Genomic DNA, 25,165 nt, shown 5'->3' on the forward strand with positions numbered 1-25,165 from the left:
TTGCCTTGTGAGTGCCCATCCACTGTGTCCGTTCAGGCCGTTACTTCATGTGACCTGGCACGTGTCCTGTGATGTCAAAGCTCACATGATTGCAACATTGCTGTCTGGCTCATTATGACCCCAGGGAACAATACTGGTGTCAATGGGGGGAGTTTGTGGGTCTTGCTGTCTGTGTAGTGGTGCATTGATGTTCCTGTCCGACATGTGCCTCCTTTGTGCGCAGTTATGGGGGACAGGCCTTTCAGTTGATGGTGTTTGGTGACGTGCATGTAGGTGCGTTCCTTTGGAGTCAATGTGGTCACATTTCGTACGATGCACTTGCAGATGGTTGTGTCATGGTTGGGGTACACTTTCATTCACATGTTAGGGCTGATTAGATCAGGCATCATGTATACAGTTGTCGGATGACGTGAGTGCTGCCTCAGGGTATGATCCGGCTACTGCTAGTCGCAGCCATGTGACGTATGCATCATTCCCCCCCCTTTCTGCTAGGTGAAATATGCATTGGTACGTCGATCACCTACACACTTCGCATTTCCATGCTCATGACATTAGACTCACCGAGTAGGCGGGATCTTGGGCCTGCATGTCGCTCCATGTAGCGTGGTATTGTGGAGTTCTGAAGGACCATTGAATCATGGGTTGATCCGGGGAATCGGGCACAACAATGTGTGAAGATCCTGTTGGAGTCGCAGACCATTTGCACGTTGATTGAGTGAAATAGTTTACGGGTGCGGTATGGTACCTCCATGGCATGTGGGACCACCAATTCAACATGGGTGCAGTCGATGGCACCAATGCAACCAGGTATGCCAGCTAGTGCATGGAAACCCACTTTGGTGTTGGCAATCTCCTGGGCAGACCGTGGCAATGAGATGTGGTCGTCTGTGTGCTTGAGGAGGGCATCGAGCACTTGGATCAGTGTACGTGAGAATAATGGTTGGGATATGCCATGCAAGTGGCCCACTGTGTGCTGGTAGGTGCCTGTGGCCAGGAAGTGGAGCACGGACACGACCTTCAGTAGGGGCGGAATGGCGGTGGGTGTTTCTATCATGCTGACGATGTCATTGTGTATCATGTGCACAATGTTGGTGATGGTGTCCCGGTCCAGTCGGTACAGGGTGTGGATCTGCTCTGCGGTGAGGTTGAATGGACTGGCTCTGATGCGTGGGATTGGGGGCTGCCTGCGTGGTGCCACTGGCTGTGCTGGTGGGGCTTGCTGGCCCTGCCTTGCCCTCCTTCTCCTCCTGCGCCTCCTCTGTGCAGCTTGTTGTTGTTGTTGTTGCAGTTGTAGCACTCGCATTGCTATCAGGTCCTCCAGCCCCAACATTGCTAGTCCTATTGGTATCATTGTGGAGTGTGACTGGGGCTAGTACGGGTGGGGTGTGCTCTTTTTGCACTGGGAGAGTCTGTATTGCCTCCACCTGTGCTGATTCTGTGCACCTGTGGCAGCTGGGTACACTACACATGGCCATTTACGGTTGGTTCGCGATGGCGGAATTAGCGCCATGGCGGTAAGGTACTTTACGGCCTTGGCGATGGCGTTAGGGGCATGTCCGCTTGGTTTGTGATCTGCGTAGCTTTGCGCCATGCCGGTATTTACGGCATGGTGGGAAGCGCGGGCGCGACCTTGGTGCTGTTAGCGGCACCGTAAACTACGATGTTGCTAATTGCACTTTCGCGGGTCATAATCGGACCTAGCAGAAAACGATGCCGGTATTCATTTACCGGCATCGTTTTCCGCTTACCGCCTGGGTCGTAATGAGGGCCAAAGTGTCGGTGTCATTCTTTGGTTCAACATGTAATGTATGACTTATGCCGGGAGGAAGGGGGGGGTGGAGAGGGAGGGGGGAGCGAGGGGGCAGGATAAAGAGGGGGGAGGACAAGGCACTGGGATGCCCACGCTATGGAGTAGTATGCAGCACTGCGCAGACTGGTCACCTCTCTCCTGCTCTCCCTAAAAGTGTGGAAAACGCTTCTCTTTAAACAACATGTTATCGGTCACTTATTGAATGTTCATAAACCCCTCACCTTTGCCCTAACCGAGACCTTTTGGCCCTTATTGTACAGCGCATTGTAACCCCGAGCTCACTTAACGCCACATAAATCCCTAACATACAAAGCCGTATACTGTACAAACATGGTCATTTTAGCTGTCCAGACGTCTTAGAAATGGTGATTGGTTCTCTGCACATTGTCCATGCAACACCGGTAGATCCCCACACAGGCGGCTGAAATGTTTGACATTATTAAAAGCTTCCCCGTCGAGAAGAGGGTTGGACTTTTCCATCGTCACGTCTGCATCTTGACCCACAAAAACACATGTTCGTGCCTCGTGAAATGCGGCGATGTTTCCACTGGTCAGCGGTGCAACTTGTTTTGCCAGACACCCCACAGATGAGGTGATTACAATAATATAACCAGGGTAAAAAGATAAGTTAGGAATAAAGACTATTTGCGCGGCGTTGGTGTTTGCTGAGATCTGATAATTAAACAAATTCTTGCTTGAACCAGGCCAGCCAACCTGCGACTTATGACCCGGGTTTTAACTGGGGGAAAAGAAGAAAAGGGCGTGGCTTGGGATCAGGGCGAGCTGAAATCCTCAGATAAGGAGTCGGAACGCGGGTGGAGCTGGCAGTTGCAGACAGAGGCGGACGTGGTAGGAAAGCAGCGCTGCAGGCACCACACTTCCACAATGGTAAGCAATGCCACAGGGGCACGCGGGCGCTTCCGCTGCTTTCCCCGGCACTTACTTCGATCTGCTTAAATATCAAATGTGAGAAATCATAATAAAATAGTCCTTTTTAGTCGTCTGTCAACGTGCAAAATCAGTAAGGTAGGTCGGTGGGTTGAGAGAGGATGCTGTAGAGATCTGCAGCTCAGAAATGTACGTCTGGGCGGGTGTGACTCCACATTTCATGCTTCTGACATCGAGAAAATGAGCCGCATCGGGGTCGGGAATCCCCTTTTATTTAAACCCTCTTATACAGTTCATGCTGCCTGTATATAGAAACAGTAAACATGTTTATGTATTTAGCCATGTATATAGCGCACGAAGGCCTCTAGGCGCTTTTCTTGACAACGGGCATGGCGAGTTGCAAGGGTTACAGAGCAGCATTAGTAGTGTACAATACTTAGTGTAAATTACAGGTCGGGTCATACTGAGTGTTGATGCTTTACAGTAATTAATAATTATGTTGTATTGAATGTACTGCCAGCAGTGAATATTCTCCTCCTGTGAGACTATTTAGACTGGCTTTTCTACTAAGAGCTTGAATGTTCTGACTACTAGCGGGACCAACTGGGCTGGTTAAAGAGTCTGCAGCGACTCAAGCAAAGTGCCATTGTTTTAACCACCCCCCCATCTTCATTACAATGAGATTGCATTTTATGTTTTATGGCGCAAAATGTCCGACTACTTACGCCTTACCGTGCGTAACACCTACCCCAGGTACTAATGGGTCATTTATGCAAAAGGAACGAAAATAACCCAAAGGGGTCATCAAGTCATACCTGTAAAATAATGAGAACCGAATGCGTCGTTTTGGACAAATATACACGATGCAAGATTATGACAGGTCTGTTAGGTTGGCCCACACACCTTGCACGGGGAGAAAGGAAACCCGGCCGAGGGATTATGTATGTGAAAGGGGGGCCCCGGCAAATAAGACCCTGATTCTCAGACGCGTTTTATAAGGGCCCAAACCCATTGGAAAACGTTCTGTTTCCCGCGCTGCGAGCTTGGAGACCGGAGGGCCCGGTCGAGATCTGGGGGGCCTTTCTAACCGCCCTGAATCCACCCCCCACACTTCATCTCTCCCTGCCTTTCTCTGTGGAAACAACGGCTGCGCCCCCCCCCCCATGGGACACAATACACCAACTCGCAGATAGGCACAGGGGCTGCTCATTTGGCAGTTTTAAAACTATTGCATTTTGTTGGTGTGAAAGATACTTTTGTTTCGGCGTGACTGTGTCATGGCTTCAACTGAGGGACTGCGCAAAACTGTAACAAACGCTATTGTCCTCCCATGCGTGCCACATGCGACTTACTTGAGCCCCAAACTCTAGTCAAATATCAATCGTGTCATTGATCACGTAGCATTTATACCTTCACAGTTCGAAGAACGATCCCGCCCCATCCACCCAGAGTGTTGTTTCTATACAGGTGAAACAATGGGCTGAACAGACCTACAGAGAGCCTTCCTGATGTCCTCAACATAACAGCGTGTTTGGGGCGGGGAGAATGGGGCCCAGGGCAACATGGCCGCCCTTTCTGTCTCCCAAAGCAATAGACCGCATTTGTGACGAAAAATAAGCGTTTGTGGAATTTCAGAAAGCGCCTTCTCTCTGGTACAAACCTCTGACACAGTTCTGTTTATTTTTCTTCGAGGAAAAGCTGCTTTTCACGAGCAAGAGTCCTTCAAAATCATTATTTATTTTATGATGTTGTTGTTTAAAGCACGCACGGACCTAGCAGCAGTGCAGCGCTGCAAAGAGTGTGGATAGCCAGCATTTGGACTTGCATCTTCTCACAGTAGCGCAGTACTGCGAGGTTTGTGCGTCGTTACGTGCGTCCATTGTTATTAGTCCTCCATCAGGTGTTGAAAGAGCCATGCGTTGAGAGACTTGGTTCATTAACACTGTGTGCTACACACACCCGAAGAGGGACCTTCAAAGAGGGTTTCAAACACTGGGAGGAAGGGGGGGGGAGGAATCCTCACTACTTTCAAGTAGTAAACATGCAGCTGTTAAATGGTGTTGCAAGAAAATGAAAAAATAAAGCCCATGTAGAGGTGGGCGAGTGATATATTGAGACATGCAACGTTCCATTACATTGGCCAAGGGCGCACCCAGACTGAAAGTGCAGGGGGAGGTGAATAACACTTTAAAATTTGGGAGAGGGGCTACCATCAAACTTTTTGTCGGGGCAAATTCCTTGCATGGGGCCCACTAGGAATGTTTGTGGGAACTAGTGTCAAATTAGCAACAAATGGCAATTGCATTGTCAAAAAACAGGATAGTATCTAAAAACCTAATGGGTATTGGTATTGGCCAGCCTGGTAGCAATGTGTCACGTGGTTGGCTTTGTCAGTTCATAGTTCATGGTGTAGGTGCAGCTGCATTCTTCCATAACCCCATGCAAGCCTGACCGGCACTGCGGTTGGAGTGTCTTGCGGGTCCCTGGTGCCCTCGCATAGCATAACCTGGCAGATCATGACTAAACTTAACACAGGTTGCCAAAGCATGCAACAATAAACTGCTCTAAATCTGCCGCCTCCCACCCTAACCAACTGCACACCTCGACAAACTACAACCCAGAAACTGCACATGGTAACATAATGAAATGTGCAACACTCCAAGACATGCCTAAACATTGCATTAACCAACCACACACCATCACAACTCACCTTAAATGCAACTCTGCCAGACACCAGACAACCACATAAAACATGTACATTACCAATCTGGAACACACATTAACTACTGCACCAGACAGCGTGCAACATCGCTAACTACGCAGAGCACTATCTGTTTGGATCAACACTGGAAAAAGACGAACTTGCTATGCTCCATCTACTCCTACGTATGTCTCCCAGTGCAGCGTTGGTAAATTGTGAAGTACTAAGTGACTGTAAAAATGGCAGGAGTTGTGCTATACAAGAACAAATAACTGTGCATAACAGCTTGACTATTTCTCCTGTGGGGTAGAGCTCAGCCTGGCCCAAGTAACAAGTGAAGGGTCCAAACAGGGGAGGACATTAATTGGTTCAGTCGAAGTCAGTCTGCAGCTTAGAATCTCTGGTCACCTGCCTGGATGGTGAGACTATTCATACGCCTGTCAAATTAAGTGCTATGGTACTGAGGCAGAGGAGGGGCCACAATATCACATTTAGAAGTGGGTGGGTTCAAGCATGAACCGATATGCATCAAAATGATATAATATTTTCTCGCATCATTAGAGATACTCTAGACCACAGTAGCATCACAATGGAGTATTTCTCCATGCCCAAAAAGATAGGCCATAGAAAGATAAAACGATCACGCTGATTCTATATAAGACGCTCTTGAAGTGGAGCATCCAGTCTGCCTGCCCTTTATAGACAAACCCTACTCTCTAAGTGTACCCTTGTGAAAGACGCACATAAGCCACTGAAAGAAAGCCAAAATGTGCATGAAATGAGGAAGTTCCTGGCAGGGGGAATTGTGGTGTAAATGTCAAACTGCAGCCTGCGTTAAATGCAATGTGCACACCTTTTACCTCACTAGAATCTGTAACGAACAGTTTCTTGGTGCTGCATGTCCCCCAGGCCTCCTGTTGCTCAGTGTAGGGAAGGATAAAGGGGGTGAAGGCAGGACTCCACCAGGCCCTTGCAAGAGACACAACTGCAACAGCCACTGCTGTACTCCAAAAACTAGAAATACTTCCAGAAAGCAGGTATGATCAGTCACCAAACAACCAGCCTGGTGAGTTTACTCACATGGTGATAATGGGGCACGACTCTGACCCAGAGGAAGCCTAGGGATTCTGGGTTTGCATCATGGATTGCCAGACTCTGGAAATCAGAGTCTGAAGATTATAAAATGAGGATAATTCAGCATCAGGCCTGGTGTACCGGGCCTTTCAAGCTATTCAGTTAGAATAGGACTCTACTCTTTGTGGAGGCACCCTCGGAATTTAACAAGAAAGCTTACTAGCTTTTCTTAAACAGTCATTTGGGGTTAAAGCTTCTGTGGTGATTGCCTTTCTTTGTTTTGCTATCCAGTGGAAACTAAACTTGTACCATGATAATCTATAGTTCTAACATGCTCTCTATTGCTGCATCTAGGGTTTGCCACAGGATGAGGTCACACGGTGGAGCGGAACATATGCACATATGCCCAAAAAGAAACATTAGTCCTCACAAATTGAAGGCTGGTGCACTTAAATTGTGCACTGTTGGCCAAAGCAAAGACAGACCTGTTCAACAATCAGACATGTTTCACCCCTCCTTTAGCTCTTTGGAGTGGGGTATCTAATATGTTGGGAAACTAATAAAGATCAACAGTGGGACTCATCAAGCCATCCAACCATAAAACTAAAACCAGGGAAATGTGCATTAAGAAACATTCTCCAAATATAATTTATGCACCCCACAGCTGCCCCCCTAACAGAAGTCCTTTACCAAGGTTGCACTGAATTCACTCTTCCCATTCCTCATGGTACATGGATTTTGTGATCAAATATGTGGGCATGGGATTAAAAAAAAAAATTCACCAACTGAAACTGCTTGAACCCCCAAAAAATACCATTTTTCAACTGCCCTTTTTGCATTTTAAATCCTAAGACTATTAACAGATCAATGCCTTTTTATTATGAGCATATACAGGCAGGTTTTCGCAGCTGTAGGTAAGGGAGCCCCCAGCCATCGTTTTCAGATGCCCCACTCTCAGACTGCTTTGATATGAAACCTGGGATTCACTTTGAGTGTAACGTCTGATGGTAAGGCTTGAAAAAAGAGCTCAGAGTTCCCATGAGGCAGAGATGTGGGAATGGCCATAGGGATTAGCATGGCCATGAGTAGTGAACAGGTGGGCTCATAACCAAACACCTATGGACTGTCTGTCCCATGTCATTCCTGTGTCCCTCCTCATATGCTGCCCCCATCTGTACTCTTTTCCAATAGATTAGGCTTATAGGTGTCAAAAGCGACACCCAATGGCCCAAACTTAAATTGTCAAACAATGTGCTGCTCAGTCAGCATGTTGGGAAGGGCCTGGCAATTACTCGTTTAACACATCTTTGTAATCGGCATGATCAGCCTGACTGAAAAGAAATGTCTTAAGTTATAAAGAAATGTGTTCAAGTAATTGCTAAGCCTTTTTGAGATCATGGGCACACCATGGACATGCGGTACTCGAATAGGGCCCAGGTGAGATGCCGCACAATTTTCAGGTGGGGGCTAAAGTCCAAATAGCCCAACCATTTTGGATGTATACTGATGGGTCTAGGTACATGTAATATAACTGTCATTTGTATAGTGTCTTTTACCATTGGTATGGTCTCGGAGCTCTGAGGAACACCTTTGGGGGGGGGGGGGGGAGTCCAGATATGGGAAATTCATCCAAGGGGTTTAGAATGAGTGAGTGCAAACTCCTAGAAAAGCTGGCATCTCCCAGCTTGATCTTCACACTTAATCTGTTGGTTGTCTCCATGACCACCAGTCGGGCTTCAGAGCAGCCAGAAGCATGGACACTGCTCTCCTCAACATCTGTGAAGACCTGATCTCATACCTTGATTCTAATCTCCTCTGTCCTCATCCTACTTGATCACTCTTCTGCCTTTGACCCGGTCAACCATGCCATCCTGCTAAACCGGCTCTGTGATAACCTGGGTATCACTGATCAGGCTTTGGCCTAGCTGACGTCTTTCCTCTGACTGACCCTCCCAGGTCCAAGTTGGGTCCTTCATCTATCTCCACCTGTGCTGTTCCCCAGGGGTCTAACCTTTCTCCCTGGTTGTTCAACCAATACCTGGCACCTCTAGCCCACCGCATTGCTACTCTCTGCTTCAACTTCCAGTGCTATGCAGTTGACACCCAGCTCGCTTTCAGGCTCCCTTCTGCCGCATCTCTTCAGCTCTCATCCCGGATTGTCTGTTTGCAATCTAGGAGTGGTGCGCCGCCAATGACTCTCTGCCTGAATGCCAGTGTGACGGAGATCCTCCTCATCGGTACACCTGCAACCCTCTTTCCTGGCACTCTCTGGCCGGCCTCCCTTGGCCCTCTTCCTGCTCCTACCTTTGAGGCTAAGAACCTCTGGGTTATCTTTGACTACTCTCCTTCTCTCCTCACACTTCTAATGTCTCTAAGAAGTCAAACTACCAACTGCACCTCTTCAGAGGTATTCTTCATTTCCTCTCCTTCCCCCAGAAGCTGTCTCCAGAGCTCTGGTTCTCTCTAGGCTTGACTACTGTAACATCCTCAATCTGCCCACCTCTACTCTCCGTCCTCTGCAACTCATCCAGGACAGAACCGCAAGACTTGTCCTTGGCCTCAAGCACAAGGATCGTATCTCTCCAGCACTGAAATCTCTCCATTGTCTCACAGTAGCTGCAAGGATCAAGTTCAAGACCCCTTGCGTTGTCCACAAGGCCTTCTGGGGCCTGGGACAAAAATATTCACAACTTTCTCCTCGGATGTATCTTCCTATTCGAGGTCTTTGCTCCTGCACCTTGAACTCATTCAGGGTCAATCGCTTTTCCAAGCAACGAGTTGAGGGCGGATATCTCTTTGGCTGGCGCTTCCCTCTGGAACAGCCTCCCTGCCTCTCTGAAACTTGAGCAGAACCATCTCCAGTTCCGGAAGCAGCTCAAAACTTTCCTCTTCCCTTCTGATCTCTTGTCTGATACGGCACTGGTTACCTGGCTACACTCTGAACCACGGGCCCAGGTCCCTGTCCTCCCAGTTTCACTGCCCGGCCACCTTGTAACCCTACCCTTGGGGCTGCATCTGCAACCCTACAGTCCCCCTACCCGCACTTATCTAACACTTGTTTTCTGCACTTACCCACTGCACTTCCACCTGCTGGCTCCACTTCTTTTTTTTCCGATGTTTTGATCCTATGTCTTGCACTTGCTCCTCCCCTTCCCCTGGCACTTTTCCCCTTCCCTCTCCCCTGCACTTGCGCAATTTAATGTCACTTCGCCTAGTAAGATCGTTGTCTTGTCGATTCTTTGTTCCCCTTCCTTGCCTCATCGCGCCTTGGAACACTTTTATATAGGCACTCTATAAATGTCATATCAGATCATTTTACCCAGTCCGAAGGTAGGTAGGAGTGGCCAAGTCCCAGCTAGCTACCCATGTCGAGCTAGCATGTAGATGGGTGCTGTGAGGTACTCTGGAAAGGCTCATGTGTGCAGCTTGACTGAATTTTTGTCTTGGGGGTAGCTGCATTCTTATGGCAGAGGTGTCGTGCGCTGTGTCTTAGAGTAATTGTTAGGCAGAATTCACAAAGTGCTAATTCCCTTCACCTTAGAGACCCCCAGCAATTTAGCTGGATTTTGAGGACTTTTTTTACCTGGAAAGAGTGAGCCTTTTTTCCCACTCTTTCATGTATTTTGATGTGCGTTTTACATTGTGTTCTTTGATTATGGAGTTTTAGATGACTCCAAAGGCATCTTTTCATGTGTGTTACACAGCACCTTCAGTGCAGTGACGCAGGGATTTCTTTTTAGACTCCCCAAAGGTTTAAATACCTTCTCTGGGATAAACTGTTTCCCAGAGAATGTAAACTGAAATTGACTTTACTAGTCTTTCCAAATTCATAGACCCAGCACACACCATCTTACAATGGAGTGCTGGAGGGGTTACATAGTATCCCCTGTGTCTAAATACTCAGTCAAATGCTACTCTTTCCTATTGAAAAGGCTGGTGGCAATGGTTTTACAACGAACTAACATGATTTTTTTCTCCAACCGCGACCACCGGTAGCTAAAAATCACGGGAGCCATGTTTTTCAAGTTGGCGCCTTAAGCCCCTTTGTTTAAACAGTTCCTGGTCTTTTTTTCACTGTTTCTTTATGGAAAGGTCCTTCTAGTGTTTGTCTCTGCGCGCCAAACCAGGTTTGGTTACTTTGCTCATGTGCCTTTGGTGGGCTTCAGAACTGAAGACCGCCTTTGGCGTCTGAGTGTCTGCGTTGGGCAGGAAATGAGGGAGGTGCCCAAAACTCCCTATGCTTAGTCTCCTAGGATACCCAATTGCACTCTGGTGTGATGGGCTGACTGTCGGGCAAGGACAGCCATCCAGCTGGGTGAGTGACAGCTAGGCTGGAATGAAAGGGAGAAAACTGTTTAAAAAAAAAAGGCAAGTCTCTTGGACTGGAAAGGAGAGTCGACCACTGGAATGAAAGAACCGAAGACGAGCTGGAAGAGGACGGTTGCTGCAACTCGTGTACCATTGGTTTGCCTGGTGAAGCCCTGCCTCAGGTCTGAATTGCCAAACTCAATTCGACAGAGAAGCTCCTTCAATGGCGGCTTCTTACTTTGAGTTGGTGGGACCAATCAACTCATAAGACACCTGGATACCATTCTCAAGGCTGGTTAGGATTAATCAGGGAGAGGGACACCAGTTTGTGTTCTTGCATCTCCAGCTACTGGAACTGAAGTGCCTCCATCTTGTTTGCTTTCTTCAACGATCCCATGCAGTGCAGGAGTCCCCAGACGTCCTCCCTCTTGTCGCCACGAATGAGGCTCAGGAACAGCGAGATATGCAGGACTGCCGGAACCACAACTTCAGCAACATTTGTTTTCTTCATACCAAGGTACTGTGCCAACCCTATTGAGAGAGAACGCCACTATCGTGGTGAAAGTTCGTGAAACTTTCCCAATTTGCAGGCCTAATCAGCTTGTGACCCGACATGATTCTTTTTCGCCTAAACTACTTCTGAGAACTTTCGGAAAGACTTTACCGTTTGATACCAGAGCTGCTCTTTCCTATCCAGAACTCTAGCCCATTGACTTTGGCCTGGCCTATTGACTTGAATTGAGCTTTCTCGTGAACTGAAACTATTTGCACTGCCCAGAAAGTATGTGCTCTATACATATTTTTATCCTTTTTGCTCACTGCTAAGTAATTGAACTGCCATTTGGCTCCTATTTCAGGGAGCTCAATCTGTCTCAAAAACTTAGTTTTGTGTTGAAGTGTATGGGTATATAATAAGTTGCCTTCTGCTAGTGAAATGTTTTCTAAATGATTGTGTAATACATTACTAAGTGTTTTTACCAAGAAACCTTGAGTATAAGTGTCTATTTGAACCACTGTGATTGAAAGTCCTCTGTCTACTTGTCCTGCTCACATGAGCCTGACTTCTCCGCTCGCTACCAAAAACCGTGTGGTACAGACTTCTACCAAAGGTTGGTTTGGCTAACACCTGTCGTCCTAATTGTGGGTAGTCCCAGAGGGTACTGCCTGCAATTCTGCCTAACAGTGTATGATAGCAGATGCGTGAGGGTGGGTGGCCGTGCCGTTTGCTATGTTTCATAAGCATGGAGTGTGGTACATATGCATGTGTCTGGGCTGGTTTCTAAGATGCAGCTGAATTTAGAAGGGGGTGAATTCAAAGTGCAGCTAAATTCTACACAGTGGCAATATTCAAAAAGCAGGTAAATATACCATACTCGGAGATGCAGCTAATTGTAACACAGTGGCTATGCTCATAAAGCAGTTAAATATAACAGTGGCTATACTAAAACTGCAGCAGCTACGTATAACAAAGTGGCTACACACAAAGGCAGTTAGGTTTAAATGTAGGCAAGCTTTAAGCAAGGCTAGATTCTAAAAGAAATGCAGCTAGGTATGACACAGCGGCTATACTTACTCAAATTGCAGTTACATTTGATACAGTGGCTATCCTCAGAAAGCAGCTGAATTCAACACAATGGCTGTACACAAAATGCAGCTAAATGTAGCACAATGGCAAAATCGAGAGTACAGCAAGACATACAACCGTGGTAACACTGTAGTTCCTTTTATATGCAAGACAATAAATCACAAACGCAGCATTGGCTAAGCGACCAGATGGATGTCTCTTACCTGGAGGTTTCTGCCGACAGCATTAGAGGCCTGGCTAGGGCGCCCAGGGGAAACATGCAAATAGACGATGGATGTCTCCTAGGTAGGTGCCCTTAGCTTTGTGCCTTTTGCCGGCTGCTCAAGCAAGGCTTTCCCAGGGGCTGTGATTAAGAAATACGGAGTGGGAGGAGCATAGCTCTCAACTCACCCGCATTTGGCGGGTGTCACCCGCCTTGCAAAGGGCTGACTCACCCGCCAAGCCTCCTGCACGCCCATTCATTCCAATGGGCGTCTCACCCGCCAAAAACAAAATCGGGTGATTTCACCCGACTTTGCGAGACAAATGGTTGAGAGCTATGGGAGGAGAGAGGAAAAAGGACAAACAAAAAAAGGACTACACCAAAAAGGCAATGCACTCTAGAAGCAATCTAGCACAAAAACGGATTGGAAATCACCCTAAACTCAGGTAAATCCTCTTAAAAGGACACCAAACAGGCTGTAAACTCCTTACCAGGTGCTTGCTATACAGGATGGCTATGGATTACTAACAGGAAGGCAGCGGAAAGCAGGGGTTTGGAGGGTTTTCTAGCCTGCCTGGTCAAAGGTTTGTTGTAAACTCCTGTCAAATCTACCAGGAGTTATGAAGTTGGCGTTTATGACAACCCACCATGGCACCCGTTCTGAACATTTTACTACAGTGCCCCAGCACTTCAGTCAATAGACAGGCCAGGCCATGACAAAACCTTGCATCAGCATTCAGCTGGGAAATAGCTACAGGCCTGTTGCATCAAATGCAATCTTTCAACCTCTGCCTTGTGTTTTTGACTGAGGAGGTTCTCCATAATTAGACAGGGCAAGAACTTTTTGCAAGTCGGATAATCACTCGCCCATGGTGGTACTTTTAACCTGCTCTTTAGGCAGCCAAAGAAACCATTGCCAGATGCACTGTGTCATGCATGGCTAAATAATACAGCATGCCTAGTCTTCCCGCCCCATAGAGCCAATGCACAGTTTATCTGCTCTAAAGCCACAACAGTTGCCTTCCAGAGGCATGAATCCACCTCGGGCAGCAACCTGGCTACACTCTTCTCTCTCCCCCCCCCCATGTATTCAAGCACTATTCCCGAGACATCGCCTCAAATTGAAAAGTTTCTTTAACTTAAAACGTACTGACATAGGCTGCAAATGCCTCCCATTAATCTTTTGCTCTGTAATTGTGCCCAACAAGCTGGGAAGAAGGCAGAACCAAATTAACGTAAACCTTACTTTCATGTAGATTTAGGTCACACGTCCGTGGCTCTCCCTCGCTCACAACTCCCACCGGAGCATGGCCCAATGATATTTTTGTGTATGCTTAGTGTAAATCCTGGAGGTCGACCAGGTGGTTCCTATTCAGAGCATAATTGAGGATTTGTGCAGGAGATCCTGCTGCAAGAGCAGGTCTTTCTCAACATGTTTGGACATAGGATGAGCCGAAGTGACGGGAGGGCCTCAGACACACACGCCCATCCCACTTACCTAGACATTTGCTCCTGCTCCTAACACCGACAGTCTCCAGCAGTTGTTTTTTCTGAACAAAGCAGAGATTTGCAGGGACAAAGAATTTAAGTTCCCTCTTGCAGTCTTACCACACCAAAAGGGACGGACTATTGGGTCGAAATTCCTAGTGTGATACGGAGCCACTTTGCATTTTTGATTTTAATTTTTATTTTTTATTTTTTTTTACAGCCTCATGTTTTATAGACACCTCGCCACCACCCCTCCAGACCCAGGGGGTTGCTGGAGACACAACTGTGCAAGCGTTCAAAAGTTCAAAAGAGTCTTTAGGGACCCTGAAACTTCAATACCCATATGAACAAATTTGATCATTTGCTTGAACAGCGACCGTTCTGTTTGGTGCTTATGATCAAGCATAACAGAAGCAAATATCCTAATGGCAATGGCATACCGAATTCCTAGGCAGTTAGCGTAGGACACTGATTCACAAAGACGTCACACCGACAACCTGACTTACTCCTGGGTGTGAATCAGTTACTCATATAAATTTCTCTGTAAATCAAGACGCCCACTCCAGGTTAAAGCCAGTTGGTGCGACGTTCATTCATCAACAGTATTATTTGCGATGGGTTGTGTGCTGAAATTTATTTTTGCAAAAAAAACTCCTTGCAAAATATAGGGGGTTGCGGGTAAGGGTATATAAGGGGTGGGGTTGTCAGGAATGGTGTAAAATTAATATGGTCGGGTGATTGGGGGGGGGAACCCCTCAAAAATAAAGTAATAAAATGCTCAATGGGTTGTTTGGAAAAAATAATTTGGCAAAAAACTGATGAATGAACGTAGAACCTGCCCGTTACTTACAGTAACGTCTTTATGTACCAAATATCCCTCTCCAGGTTCATGTCAGATTTACTTCTGTGTGAATCCAACAGCCCACTCCAGTTTGAAGTCGGAGATACTCGGTGGAGTTTTTGCGAATGAGCCGCCATGTGTTTACCTCTGATGCTCTGCTGTAATTAGAGTGGCTTTAATGCCCCGTAAGCACAACACGCTATTATCTCTTCTGGTAGATCATATGTAAAACACTAGATGTGGTGTATCAATATTTTATGAAATGATGTGGCGAGAAGATGTGATTCTCCCTAACATAGTCCATGCCTGCTGTCTGTTTTGACATATGTCTGTCAGGCTGCTTTCTGAGCTCAGGAAGCATAAGACTTAAGCTGTGATGTATGCCTCTATGTGCAACTTGCATTGTCTGCTCCATAGAAGTGAAGTGGAATTGGAAAATGGACTACACACTCTTGTGGCTGGTTCTCTCTCTTGCTGTTTTGCTGGTGATTGTTTCGAATTTAAAGATTACTGGTCTGCAACCTTTGCTCTCTAGATGTTTTGGGCCTACCCTACCTTCAGTCCTATCCACTAAATTCAATGGCGAGGGATCATGGGCTTAGTGGTCCTTAACATCTGGAGAGACCCAGGTTGCAGACCCATGTCTTGGGTGTTACTGACGTTAAATGCCCCTCCGAGGGAGGTCTTGTAATGGTGGGGATGGCGTGCCCGTTTAGTGCCATGGGGATGTCTGAAGAGGGGGCACCAGGCTCTTTTGAAAAGGAAGGCAGGGGTTGGACTAATTTAGTAGAAAATAAAACCAATTCTAGGATTTGGCTTGTCCCCACCAACATTATTTCACTCAAAGGGGGCAGTTTGGGTCTGCCGACCACTAACACATTCTGCACTATCGCTCTGAAATTGTTATCGGGAAGGAAAGATGTTCTAATTTAAGATGCTGCCCGAAAAGTGTTTTTACCCCAGCTAACATGATACCATGTTAACAGTTTTGGAGGGACAGCCTTTCATCGCCACGTACATTTCATGCCCGGATAAAAATGTCTGGATGACATTATTCACTCCTTATCGCCTTGCGCTTTTATGCTTAGTTTACTGGTTTCTCTCCAGCATCACTTCACAATGTGCAATCCTTTTAAGATTTCCAGCCCCCATCGGGCACTTCTGCATATATGCTATCCCCCACATCCTATTATAACTTATATTCTCCCTGCTTTTTTTCTTTGGCCCTTTTAGGGACCCCAAATAAGCCATTCCTTTAATCTGCAGGCCACTGGCGATTTGATAGCGCAGTGCACTGTTTATTTATTTAGATCATTATTATAGTATTTATAAAACGTCCAAACCCTGAGGTAGCACGGCGGTGTTACAATCAGTACATCAGTCAAAAGAAGGGATACATACACGGGCTAAGGAATTCAAGTCAATAAAGACAGTCAATCGTATTTGCCAAAGAGCCAAGTTTTAAAACGTTTTTTAAATTTTCTTGTAGGATTGTTCATTTCTAAAGGGGGTTGGGAGGTACCACATTCCAAAGGATCTGGGCAGACAAAACCAGCTAAAGGCATAACCTTTAAACCAAAACATTGGCCCACTAGTCTATCGGTCCACCATTACTAATGCCTATGGCAGGGGTCTGCTCGCGAGATGTATTGAACTACAAATTACATCAACCTTCTACAGCATAGACAATGTAGAAGGATCATGGGGCTCGTAGTCAAAAACACCAGGAGTTGAAGAACCCTGCTCTATTGTCAGAGGTGATATAAAAGCAGGTTTTTGGGTAGCAACTCGAGAGAATGCTGTAATAGCAATTCCAAAAGGCGTTCTCTACATAGCATAGAGCAGGGGTGTCACACTCAGTCAAGCAGGGGGCCAGTTTGCTCTCCCGGGCAGCACCGTTTGATCATAATGGCGATGGGTGAATTTATTAAGTGGTTAGAGTAAGTGATTGGCACAAACGAGCAAGCAAAATGAGCCAGCCTGAAAGCACTCAGATACACAATTATGCTATTTAAAGACTCATTTTTGCCTATCTTAGGTGTAAATTCACATGAAAAAGTTATAGGTATTACAGGTTGAAAGTATTTGTATTTTGTTTATTTGTATAGTGCCCGAGGGCAACCGGGCGCATTATTTAGTTACAGGCAAGTTACATACAGACACAATATTTACCTTAAGATATGCAAGATATACATAGTTACAGACACAATATTTACAATAAACTATACAGAATATACATGATACATAAATGAAGGTGTGCAGTTTACACAGGCTTGAGCAAAAAAGTAAAGTCGGGATAAGAAGCAAAAAACGGGCTAAGATGCTGGGATGAATGTTCCAATCGGGTCATGCCTAGTCCAGGGTGGACAGCCAAGCTTTGGCCTTACGCTTGAAGGCAGGGAATGAGGGTTCAGCTCTGAGTGGGTTGGGGTAGTGTTCCACAGCTTCGCTGCAAGGACTGGGAAACTACGACCTCCAGATTTTTGGAGGTTGAAGCGAGGGATGACCAGGCAATTAGCGTGTGCGCTTCTGAGAGGTCTCGCAGCTGAATGAGTTGTGAACCTGTTGGAGAGGTAACTGGGAGCTTGGCTTGCGATACTTTTGTGTGTAAGTGTCGGAGCTTTAAGGGAGATTCTTTGGGTAACAAAGCCAGCAGAGGTTTTGTCGGTATTCTGAAATGTGAGGTCCTAGGGATATTAAGGGCCGCTCTAATAGCATTATTTTGAATAATTTGGAGTTTTCTAATATTGCATTGGTTGGTGCCTAGATGGAGGGCATTACAATAGTCAATTTTGGATAGGACCAGGGTCCTAGTTAGGGTAGTACAGTTAGCTGGTGACAGAAAGGGGCGGCAGGCTGTGATGAGCTTGCATATGTAGGATGCAGCTGAGGCGACTGCATTGGTTTGTCTAGTTAAGGAGAGGGTGGAATCAAGGTACTTAACTAGAGTCTGTGTCCTTGGCCACTTTGATGGAATTACCATCGATAGTGAAGGACTTCAATGAGGAGTCAAGATTACTGAGTTTATGGGGTGAGCCTCGGATGAGGAGCTCAGTTTTCTCGTTGTTTAAACATAGTTTGTTCTGCGCCATCCAGGCTTGGATGACTTGGTAAATGGCGTTGATAGCTAAGGAATCAGTTTTGTAGTCGCATGTAATGGGAATAAGTATTTGGGTGTCATCGTCGTAATTAGTGTACGTGACGCCCATGCGGTCCAGTATGTCAAATAGAGGTTTTGTGAAGACATTGTAGAGTGTCGGGGACACATGATCCTTGGGGGACTCCACATGTGACAGGGGACGGTTCTGCAGTGGCGGTAGGGGAGAAGACCCTCATGGATCTGTTATCCAGGAAGGAGGTAATCCAGGCTGCAGCTTTCTCAGAGGTTGGCTGCAGTTTTGAGGTGGTGGCAGAGGATTTGATGATTGGTTAGGTCGAATGCTGTGGAGAGGTCTAATAAGAGTAAGAGTGCCAATTTTCCCTTGTCTTTTAGATCTTCTATTTGCGTTTTTAGGTCTAACGGGGCAGTTTCAGTAGCGTGGCGAGGGCGGAAGCCCGATTGCCTTAGACCCAGGATGTTATTGGTTTCAAGGTAATCTTGGATCTGCAGATATGCCGCTCGATCAAGAATTTTTAAGAGAAATGGCACTGTGGTGATGGACCTGTAGTTAGTAGGAATATTAGCGTCCAAGGTAGTTTTTTTCAGAAGAGGAATAACCCAGGCATCCTTAGGGTTATCCGGGACAATAGTAGCGCACTTTATATATGTGGAAATAAATAAATACATTGTCTAAAAATAATGTGTTTCTTAAAAGTTGCAGAATCCAAAGTGCTGGGTGCCGTTGCTTTAGCGGAGGTCGATTAGCACTGAGCTAGAGTCAGAGTGATAGTGTGGCATACAATAATTGCCATCCATAATCACAGGTGTACTCCACCTCGATACTCGTAGCAAGGCCCAAAAGACGTAAACACAGAAATACAAGAGATCATCAATAGTGTGCAGAAATGTCCTGAGGGGAAATCGATCGGGTGGACAAACTCCCCAGCAAAATGTTGCTGTGGGCTGAAATCTAAATATACCGATCAGCAGACGGCAGCTCACTTCAGCTTATCCTTTAAATTATCAGAGGCTTGGTAGAGGACTGTTAACGCCTGTTTTTTGCAAGAACTGTGAACATTTTCCAAACCAGCAAGTACTTGATGTTGGAAAAATAACGCAGACTACTTTGGTTCTTAGAGGAGCTGTTGCTTTGTTGCTGTCAAATTGCTTCATCGCCCCTCATTATCTGCTTGACCCCTATGCCTGACCTAACGTACTACTGAACTAATCCGGCCTAGAGTCCAAGCTTATGGAGCTCCCGCAGGGAAGTAGATTGCCTTGAAGGCTGGCGGCAAAAGAATGAGAGACCATAGTTTCTAAAGATCTCCTGCCTGGAAATGGGATGGCGGCCAGGAGACCAGTCAAAATCAATTTTTAGAGGCATTCTTTGGTGACTCCAATTGTAGGTGACTTCAGTTAAGCTTATTTAGACAGTGGGTCGATGGTAAACTTTTTTCAATATCTCCTGGATCCCTGCAACAATTTAATTAAATGGTTCTTGGGAATTTAATGGGTTGTTGTATTTTACATTAATTCGTACTGTAGGAACCTCCCTTGTATGTGTTCTCATTTGTGATCTGTGTATCAACTGTGCCACGTACAACAATGTGTTATTGCTTGCATGAAGATCAGCGAGGAGAACACCAAAAATGATGGGTGGAAGGGGTTGAACCAAAGCTTAACCACTGAATTCTTCCGCTTAACACTCACTCTTTTTACCTGTATCCTTGCACATGGGACCAAACATATTGAAATATGTCTCGGCCGCGCTCCTGAGTAATCAGTCCAGTCTGCTATGGTAGGTCTCAATCTGCATGGGGGCGCAAACAACGAGAGATGCAGTTTGGCCTGTAGACTGCTGTGGTGGACGTGCAGGCAACAGTAGGAAGGAGACACGAGTAAATGGCAGGTCGGTTTCCCAAGAGTTTATCATGAATGTCTGAAGGCTACCAGGATTATATGGCAAAAATTGTGCCTCGCGAGTAGTCATGATGCCTGCGCTCAGTCATGGGTTGGGCGCTAGTGAATAGGTGGGATGGGGTGGGGGGCACAGTTTTTCATGTCCATGGAAAGCAGATGAGAAACTGAGAATTGTATACTTGGGTTTCCCCTCACCCGACTTGGCACATTGGGCCATGTTCCGGTCAGATGTGCCCCTCATAGATTATGTGCCATGTGAATACTTATTCAATACCTCCAACCAGTGGACTCTGGCACGTCTTGACGCCACCTCTTCGCAGCTGATCTGCAACTTATGTCCATTGTGGTTCTGCCGTTCTCCACCTATAGGAAGCCTGTAAATGGGCATAAGTTCACCATGTGTTATAGACACAGTTCGTCACATCAGTTTGGCAATTATTGCACAATCATGATCCTCTTAGAAGGCTGGCAAAGGTTTACAGCTATGATAAAGGATATGGGAACCAGGTTTAAATATGTTTAACAAAACGTCTGTTTATGCCGAGTCGAAATCCCCACTGAGAAATTAGGTGAGGGTCCTCAGGATAAACTTGGTGAGTTATGAGAGCCCATTAGAAAATCCCTAGTTCAGACATATTGGGCCCATTGAGCCATGTCTAGGTTACCCCTTCTTCCTGAAGATGGTATTGTGGCTGTTCTCTTACATTAGAAAAATTATGATTACCACTTCCCAGGTTTATTAATAGTTATGCCATTCGGTTTACACGTGTTTCGGCCCATGGCCTTTTTCAAAACCGGACATGTGCTAAAAAATATAACTATTTATGCCGATTGATAAATGTGTGCAAGACAGAAAGGGGGTTTGAGAAGGGAAGGAATGTAAGGTTTGGAGAAAAGAAAAAAACAGTGAAACTTTTATCTTCATACAAGACCGAATTGGTTGAAACAAAATAATAATCACGTTTACAATTCTACATCGTGCACCTCCACATAGATTGATTCATAACAGTCTTTAGTCGGAGTGTTGTACTCACCCAATGGTTTGTGATTTTGTTTCTTGCAATTGTTTGTGATCATTTCTCAAAAATAACTTGAATTCCGGGTTAATACCTTTCTGTTCTACAAAATAAACATCATGTGCCGACTAGCAAATTATTGCATTCCTAATTGCATAACCCTTATACCCATTACATTATGGAAAGGTTTTCCTGCATTACAATTAATCGGTGTGTTGCATGCAGGTAATTCACTAAGAAACATAACCGATAGCTCTGAAACTCCAGTTGTTACTGTTGAATTTAGCAAGCTACATCTCTTGCTCAGTAGTCAAAAACTACTGCATTCCTTATTCTATAACCCTAATGCCAAATGCTTTAAAGAAAGCTATTTAAGCTGCATCATGTTTCGCTTGGAAACAAACTATTGATATAAAAGCCCAACCAGTTGTTAGTGTTATGTTTAACAGAGTACAGCTCTTACTTTTACTAATCATTCAAGGCCCTTAAACTCGATCACACCTAGGTAATCATTACACATCCAACCCACCCACAAACCTACTTACTCCTAATTAAGCTGTCGGGGGGGAAGTTCTGCCGGGGTCGGCCGGACCGTCCGCAGACCTCCAGGCAGGGAGGCCCCAACTCCTCCCGTGTGTATCCCAGATGAGATGAGATAGAGTATGAGACGCACACAAGGAGCAAGGTGACTCTGCTGTTTATTAGACAAAACGGCAGGGATGGGTCAAGGAGCGTACGCGTTCGTCCTGACACACACACAATCGTGGGGCTCGCAGGCCCTTTTTACTGTATTATGACGCGCTACTTGCGTCACTTCAGAAAGTTAACAAAAAAACCTATCGCCACTCTTAATTGGCGTTCGAGTGGTAGGGTTAGTATAGCACACATATAGAGAAAGATATTAGTGGACAAGGTGTAGTCGGGTGGTATATCTGGGTTGTCCCTACAATTAGATACATGAGAATTGTTAGATGAAGACTCCTGAGGATTGGCTAAATGTGCTGGCGTCAGTGATAAGAGCCCCATGTTCTGATTGGTGCGCCCGTGAGCTTCCCAGCCTGGGACCACCGTCGTTCCCAGCTCTCGGTGTACCTGTAAGTTGCAACAATGTTTCACTATGGGTACATGCAGACAATGTGAGGACTTATTCATAGCTAGACGGGGTACCGTTCCCACTGTTGCAGATGTCCATTGAGCCTTTCAAGTGTATCTGCCAGTGTCTCGTAGCGAGGGATCCAGACGCCTCTGTTCTCCCGGGTTTGGCATCTCGTCAGGTTCGGCTTGGTCACGTGGGGAGGGACCGTGAAAGAGGCATAATTCTGCACAATTAATATTGTTTTTCTACTGCGCGTCTGGTTTTAATTTGTCGGTGTGACTTTAACGTTGGTGCGCGGAGTGCGAGGTTGCAACATCGTGCCTTTGATGATTTGCTCTTGGAACGTGGGTTTGCAACATTGCGACCTTGGCTGGTTGCTTCGCCGAGCTCATTCTGCAGGATCAGCAACTGACTCTTGCCTTGTTGATGTCCACGGGAGCTCTTGTTTGAGGCCTACTTGGGCCTGGTGCATAAGTTGTCCGTTTGGTGCACAGGTGCTTTAGGTTATAGGAGCATATAATTCCATAACCAGTATTGTCTTCATTATATTTCTCATGGTGGTAACTGGTTTCAAAGAGAAGCGTGAGCAAGCTAGTAAAAAGTTCATGACGCGTCTTGCGTTTCTGCATTCTGAAAGCCTATATAAAAATAATAAAGATGCACGTCCGTGAATATGCCTGTCGCCTACGTCATAGCACTGAGTATATTCTTCGTGTAGGTTGGTGTGGGAATGTCCAGTGTGTATATTTGTACAGATGTGCTTCCCGTTGTCTAGGTCGTCATGGCATCTCTAACGACGTGTAGATTTTAGTCTAGTTGATCCGTGCCGCAGGTGTCGGCATGGCCAGTGCGGGCTGCTGGGCAAGCAGATGGACACATCCGTATGTTCCTGTACCAGGGTATCTGGTCGTCTGGTAAATGGACAAACTCTTCTCGTGGCGGGTGTTTGGGTCGTGACCCTCTAGGCCAAGCGCGAGAGGCGAAGGACGGGAGCCTGGTTTTCCATTCTCCCACTTCAAAGCTAATTCAACAGTGAGGAGCATAATTCTCCAACACGCGCCCGAGCGTGATTGAAACAAATGCACAATTGCATTAGAAACCTTATGTTTCCCATATGTTTGTTTATAAATACATAACTGAGTATAAAAAATATCCAATGCTGTAACAAAATTATTGGCACACTAATGTCCCGGCACTCATCAAAATAAAGGAGTGAAGTTCTCCTCGCGGCCGCGATCCTCGTAAGAATCACAGCTGCCATTTTGGATGAAAATAAATACAAATCCGGTGGCCGTAAACTCTGCCCATTGTCTGGTCATACAAAATTAGGTGGGGGTCGACGGTGCCCTCTCTAATGGACAAGTAGCGTTTACTCAATGCGTTATTACGCAGTACCATTAAAATTTGATAAAGATTCTTGGCTTGGTGCTAACATTTACAAATATTTTTCTTACTATGTGTAAAACGTAAACGGTCGCCTCACAAAGAGAAATAAATGAATGCAACACAATTTACTCAAAAATCGGTCATAAACATATGTATTTACAAAATAAACATCACCATACAAAATATAACTTATGCTAAACAACTCACTGTAATAGTACACAATGAATGCAAAATCTTGTTACTTATGACACAAACCAGTTATTATAACCTGGACGGTAACACATGATCAATCATAATATCCTTGCCATACATGTTTTAGTCCCACACGCTTCATCTTTGGACCTTAATCAGGGGCCACTTAAAACAGTGTCCTGATCTTTAAAACCTGCAATGATAATTGAACACGTAATCCGCATACAACTCATTATGTCTCCATTTAAAACCATCTACTGTTACCAGGAAATGGAATAACTTGACTATCTGTCAACCATCTCATTGTAGAGAGGGATCTGCAACCCTCGTCTCTGCAGATGTTTTGGACTACAATTTCCCATCTACTTGCATTGCTGAGGTGTGATGGAGCTGTAGTCTGAAACATCTGGAGAGCCACACGTTAAAGGCCCCTGCTAGTGCATCAATCGAAGCATTGCTTCCAACAAACAAGCTCCTCAACTCTAAAGTAGGCACGAGAAATCTCACTCCAATTACTATTAAAAAAAAAAATGCAACCTTCTAACTTCAAAGAAGCAAAATATTGTTGAATGAACTGGCGTCCACCCGGACATGAAGCCCCCATGAGATGGGCAATCATCTCTACGTGTGGAAGGATACACTGTGCAGAGGCTAAGAGGGGGCTCCTGATGTAGGGAGAGGGGGACACCATGAAACAGGATAGGCTGGGGCAGAATAGACTGGATGGGGCTGGGGGACGGAGGGGGGCGAGGGAGCACTTGGGGTAGGGTTGACATGTGTGTAACAGGATCTGGTCATTTTTTCAAATGCATTTTTTTCGAAATGCAATTATCTCAAACATTTCGTCAAATTTTGTTTTTTGAATTTTTTTTATAACTTTTTTGGGATTTTGTAAGTAAAAAAAAGTGTTTAAGAAACAGGGGTTTGGGGGTACCCCCATTAAAAATAAAAACATTCGAATTATTTTTTCAACTAAATGTTTTCGAGATAATGGCATTCGAAAAAATCATTATAAACCATGTGTACCACTCTTGGAGGGGGGGTGGGGTTCTGGGATCTACGAAGAAATATGTGGTTGCTAATACGCACTGTTCTATTTTCTGAAAATAGAATCACAAGGAATTATATAGGAATTGTAACAATGCTGAAATTAGATTGATATTCCATTTGAAACTCTCAGTGGAGATTATGTGGCAAGATCCGGTTCCAGAACTATTGTAAATGTGAATCTAAAATGAAGATGTTTTATATGGTTTTTATGATATGTATATCTAGAGAATTTAATGTTTTGCCTTCCTTGGTAATTTTTTTTATGTAATGTTTTTGTTAATTATTGATTTTTTTTTCGTTATTTTGTTCTTACTTAAGGTATATTTTATGTGTGAAGTTTCAATGTAAACTAAACCACAATAAATTATTATTAGCATCACAAGAAGTGTACACAAAAAAACCAGATATCAAAATGGCAAATAACGACTTTCGTTATTATTTTGATTACTCCCTCTGGCAATTGCTGATGTTACATATGTTAATGTATTGATGCCAAAAGCACACCTAA

General features: G+C 45.4%; 1 protein-coding gene across 1 annotated transcript in view; it reads left to right on the forward strand.

Annotated features, from left to right (window-relative positions):
- Positions 1 to 2,325: 2,325 nt before the first annotated feature.
- Positions 2,326 to 25,165, forward strand: part of LOC138497337 (cytosolic non-specific dipeptidase-like) — a 114,342-nt gene continuing 91,502 nt past the window's right edge. Inside the window, exons 1-2 of the mRNA XM_069620734.1 lie at positions 2,326 to 2,402; positions 2,515 to 2,698. Coding sequence (XP_069476835.1) covers positions 2,341 to 2,402; positions 2,515 to 2,698 — 246 coding nt within the window. The 5' untranslated portion in view covers positions 2,326 to 2,340. The remainder of the gene's footprint in view (positions 2,403 to 2,514; positions 2,699 to 25,165) is intronic.

Source organism: Ambystoma mexicanum, chromosome 5q, assembly GCF_040938575.1.
Source record: "Ambystoma mexicanum isolate Mex_15411 chromosome 5q, UKY_AmexF1_1, whole genome shotgun sequence".
In the NCBI taxonomy this organism is placed as follows: Eukaryota; Metazoa; Chordata; class Amphibia; order Caudata; family Ambystomatidae; genus Ambystoma; species Ambystoma mexicanum.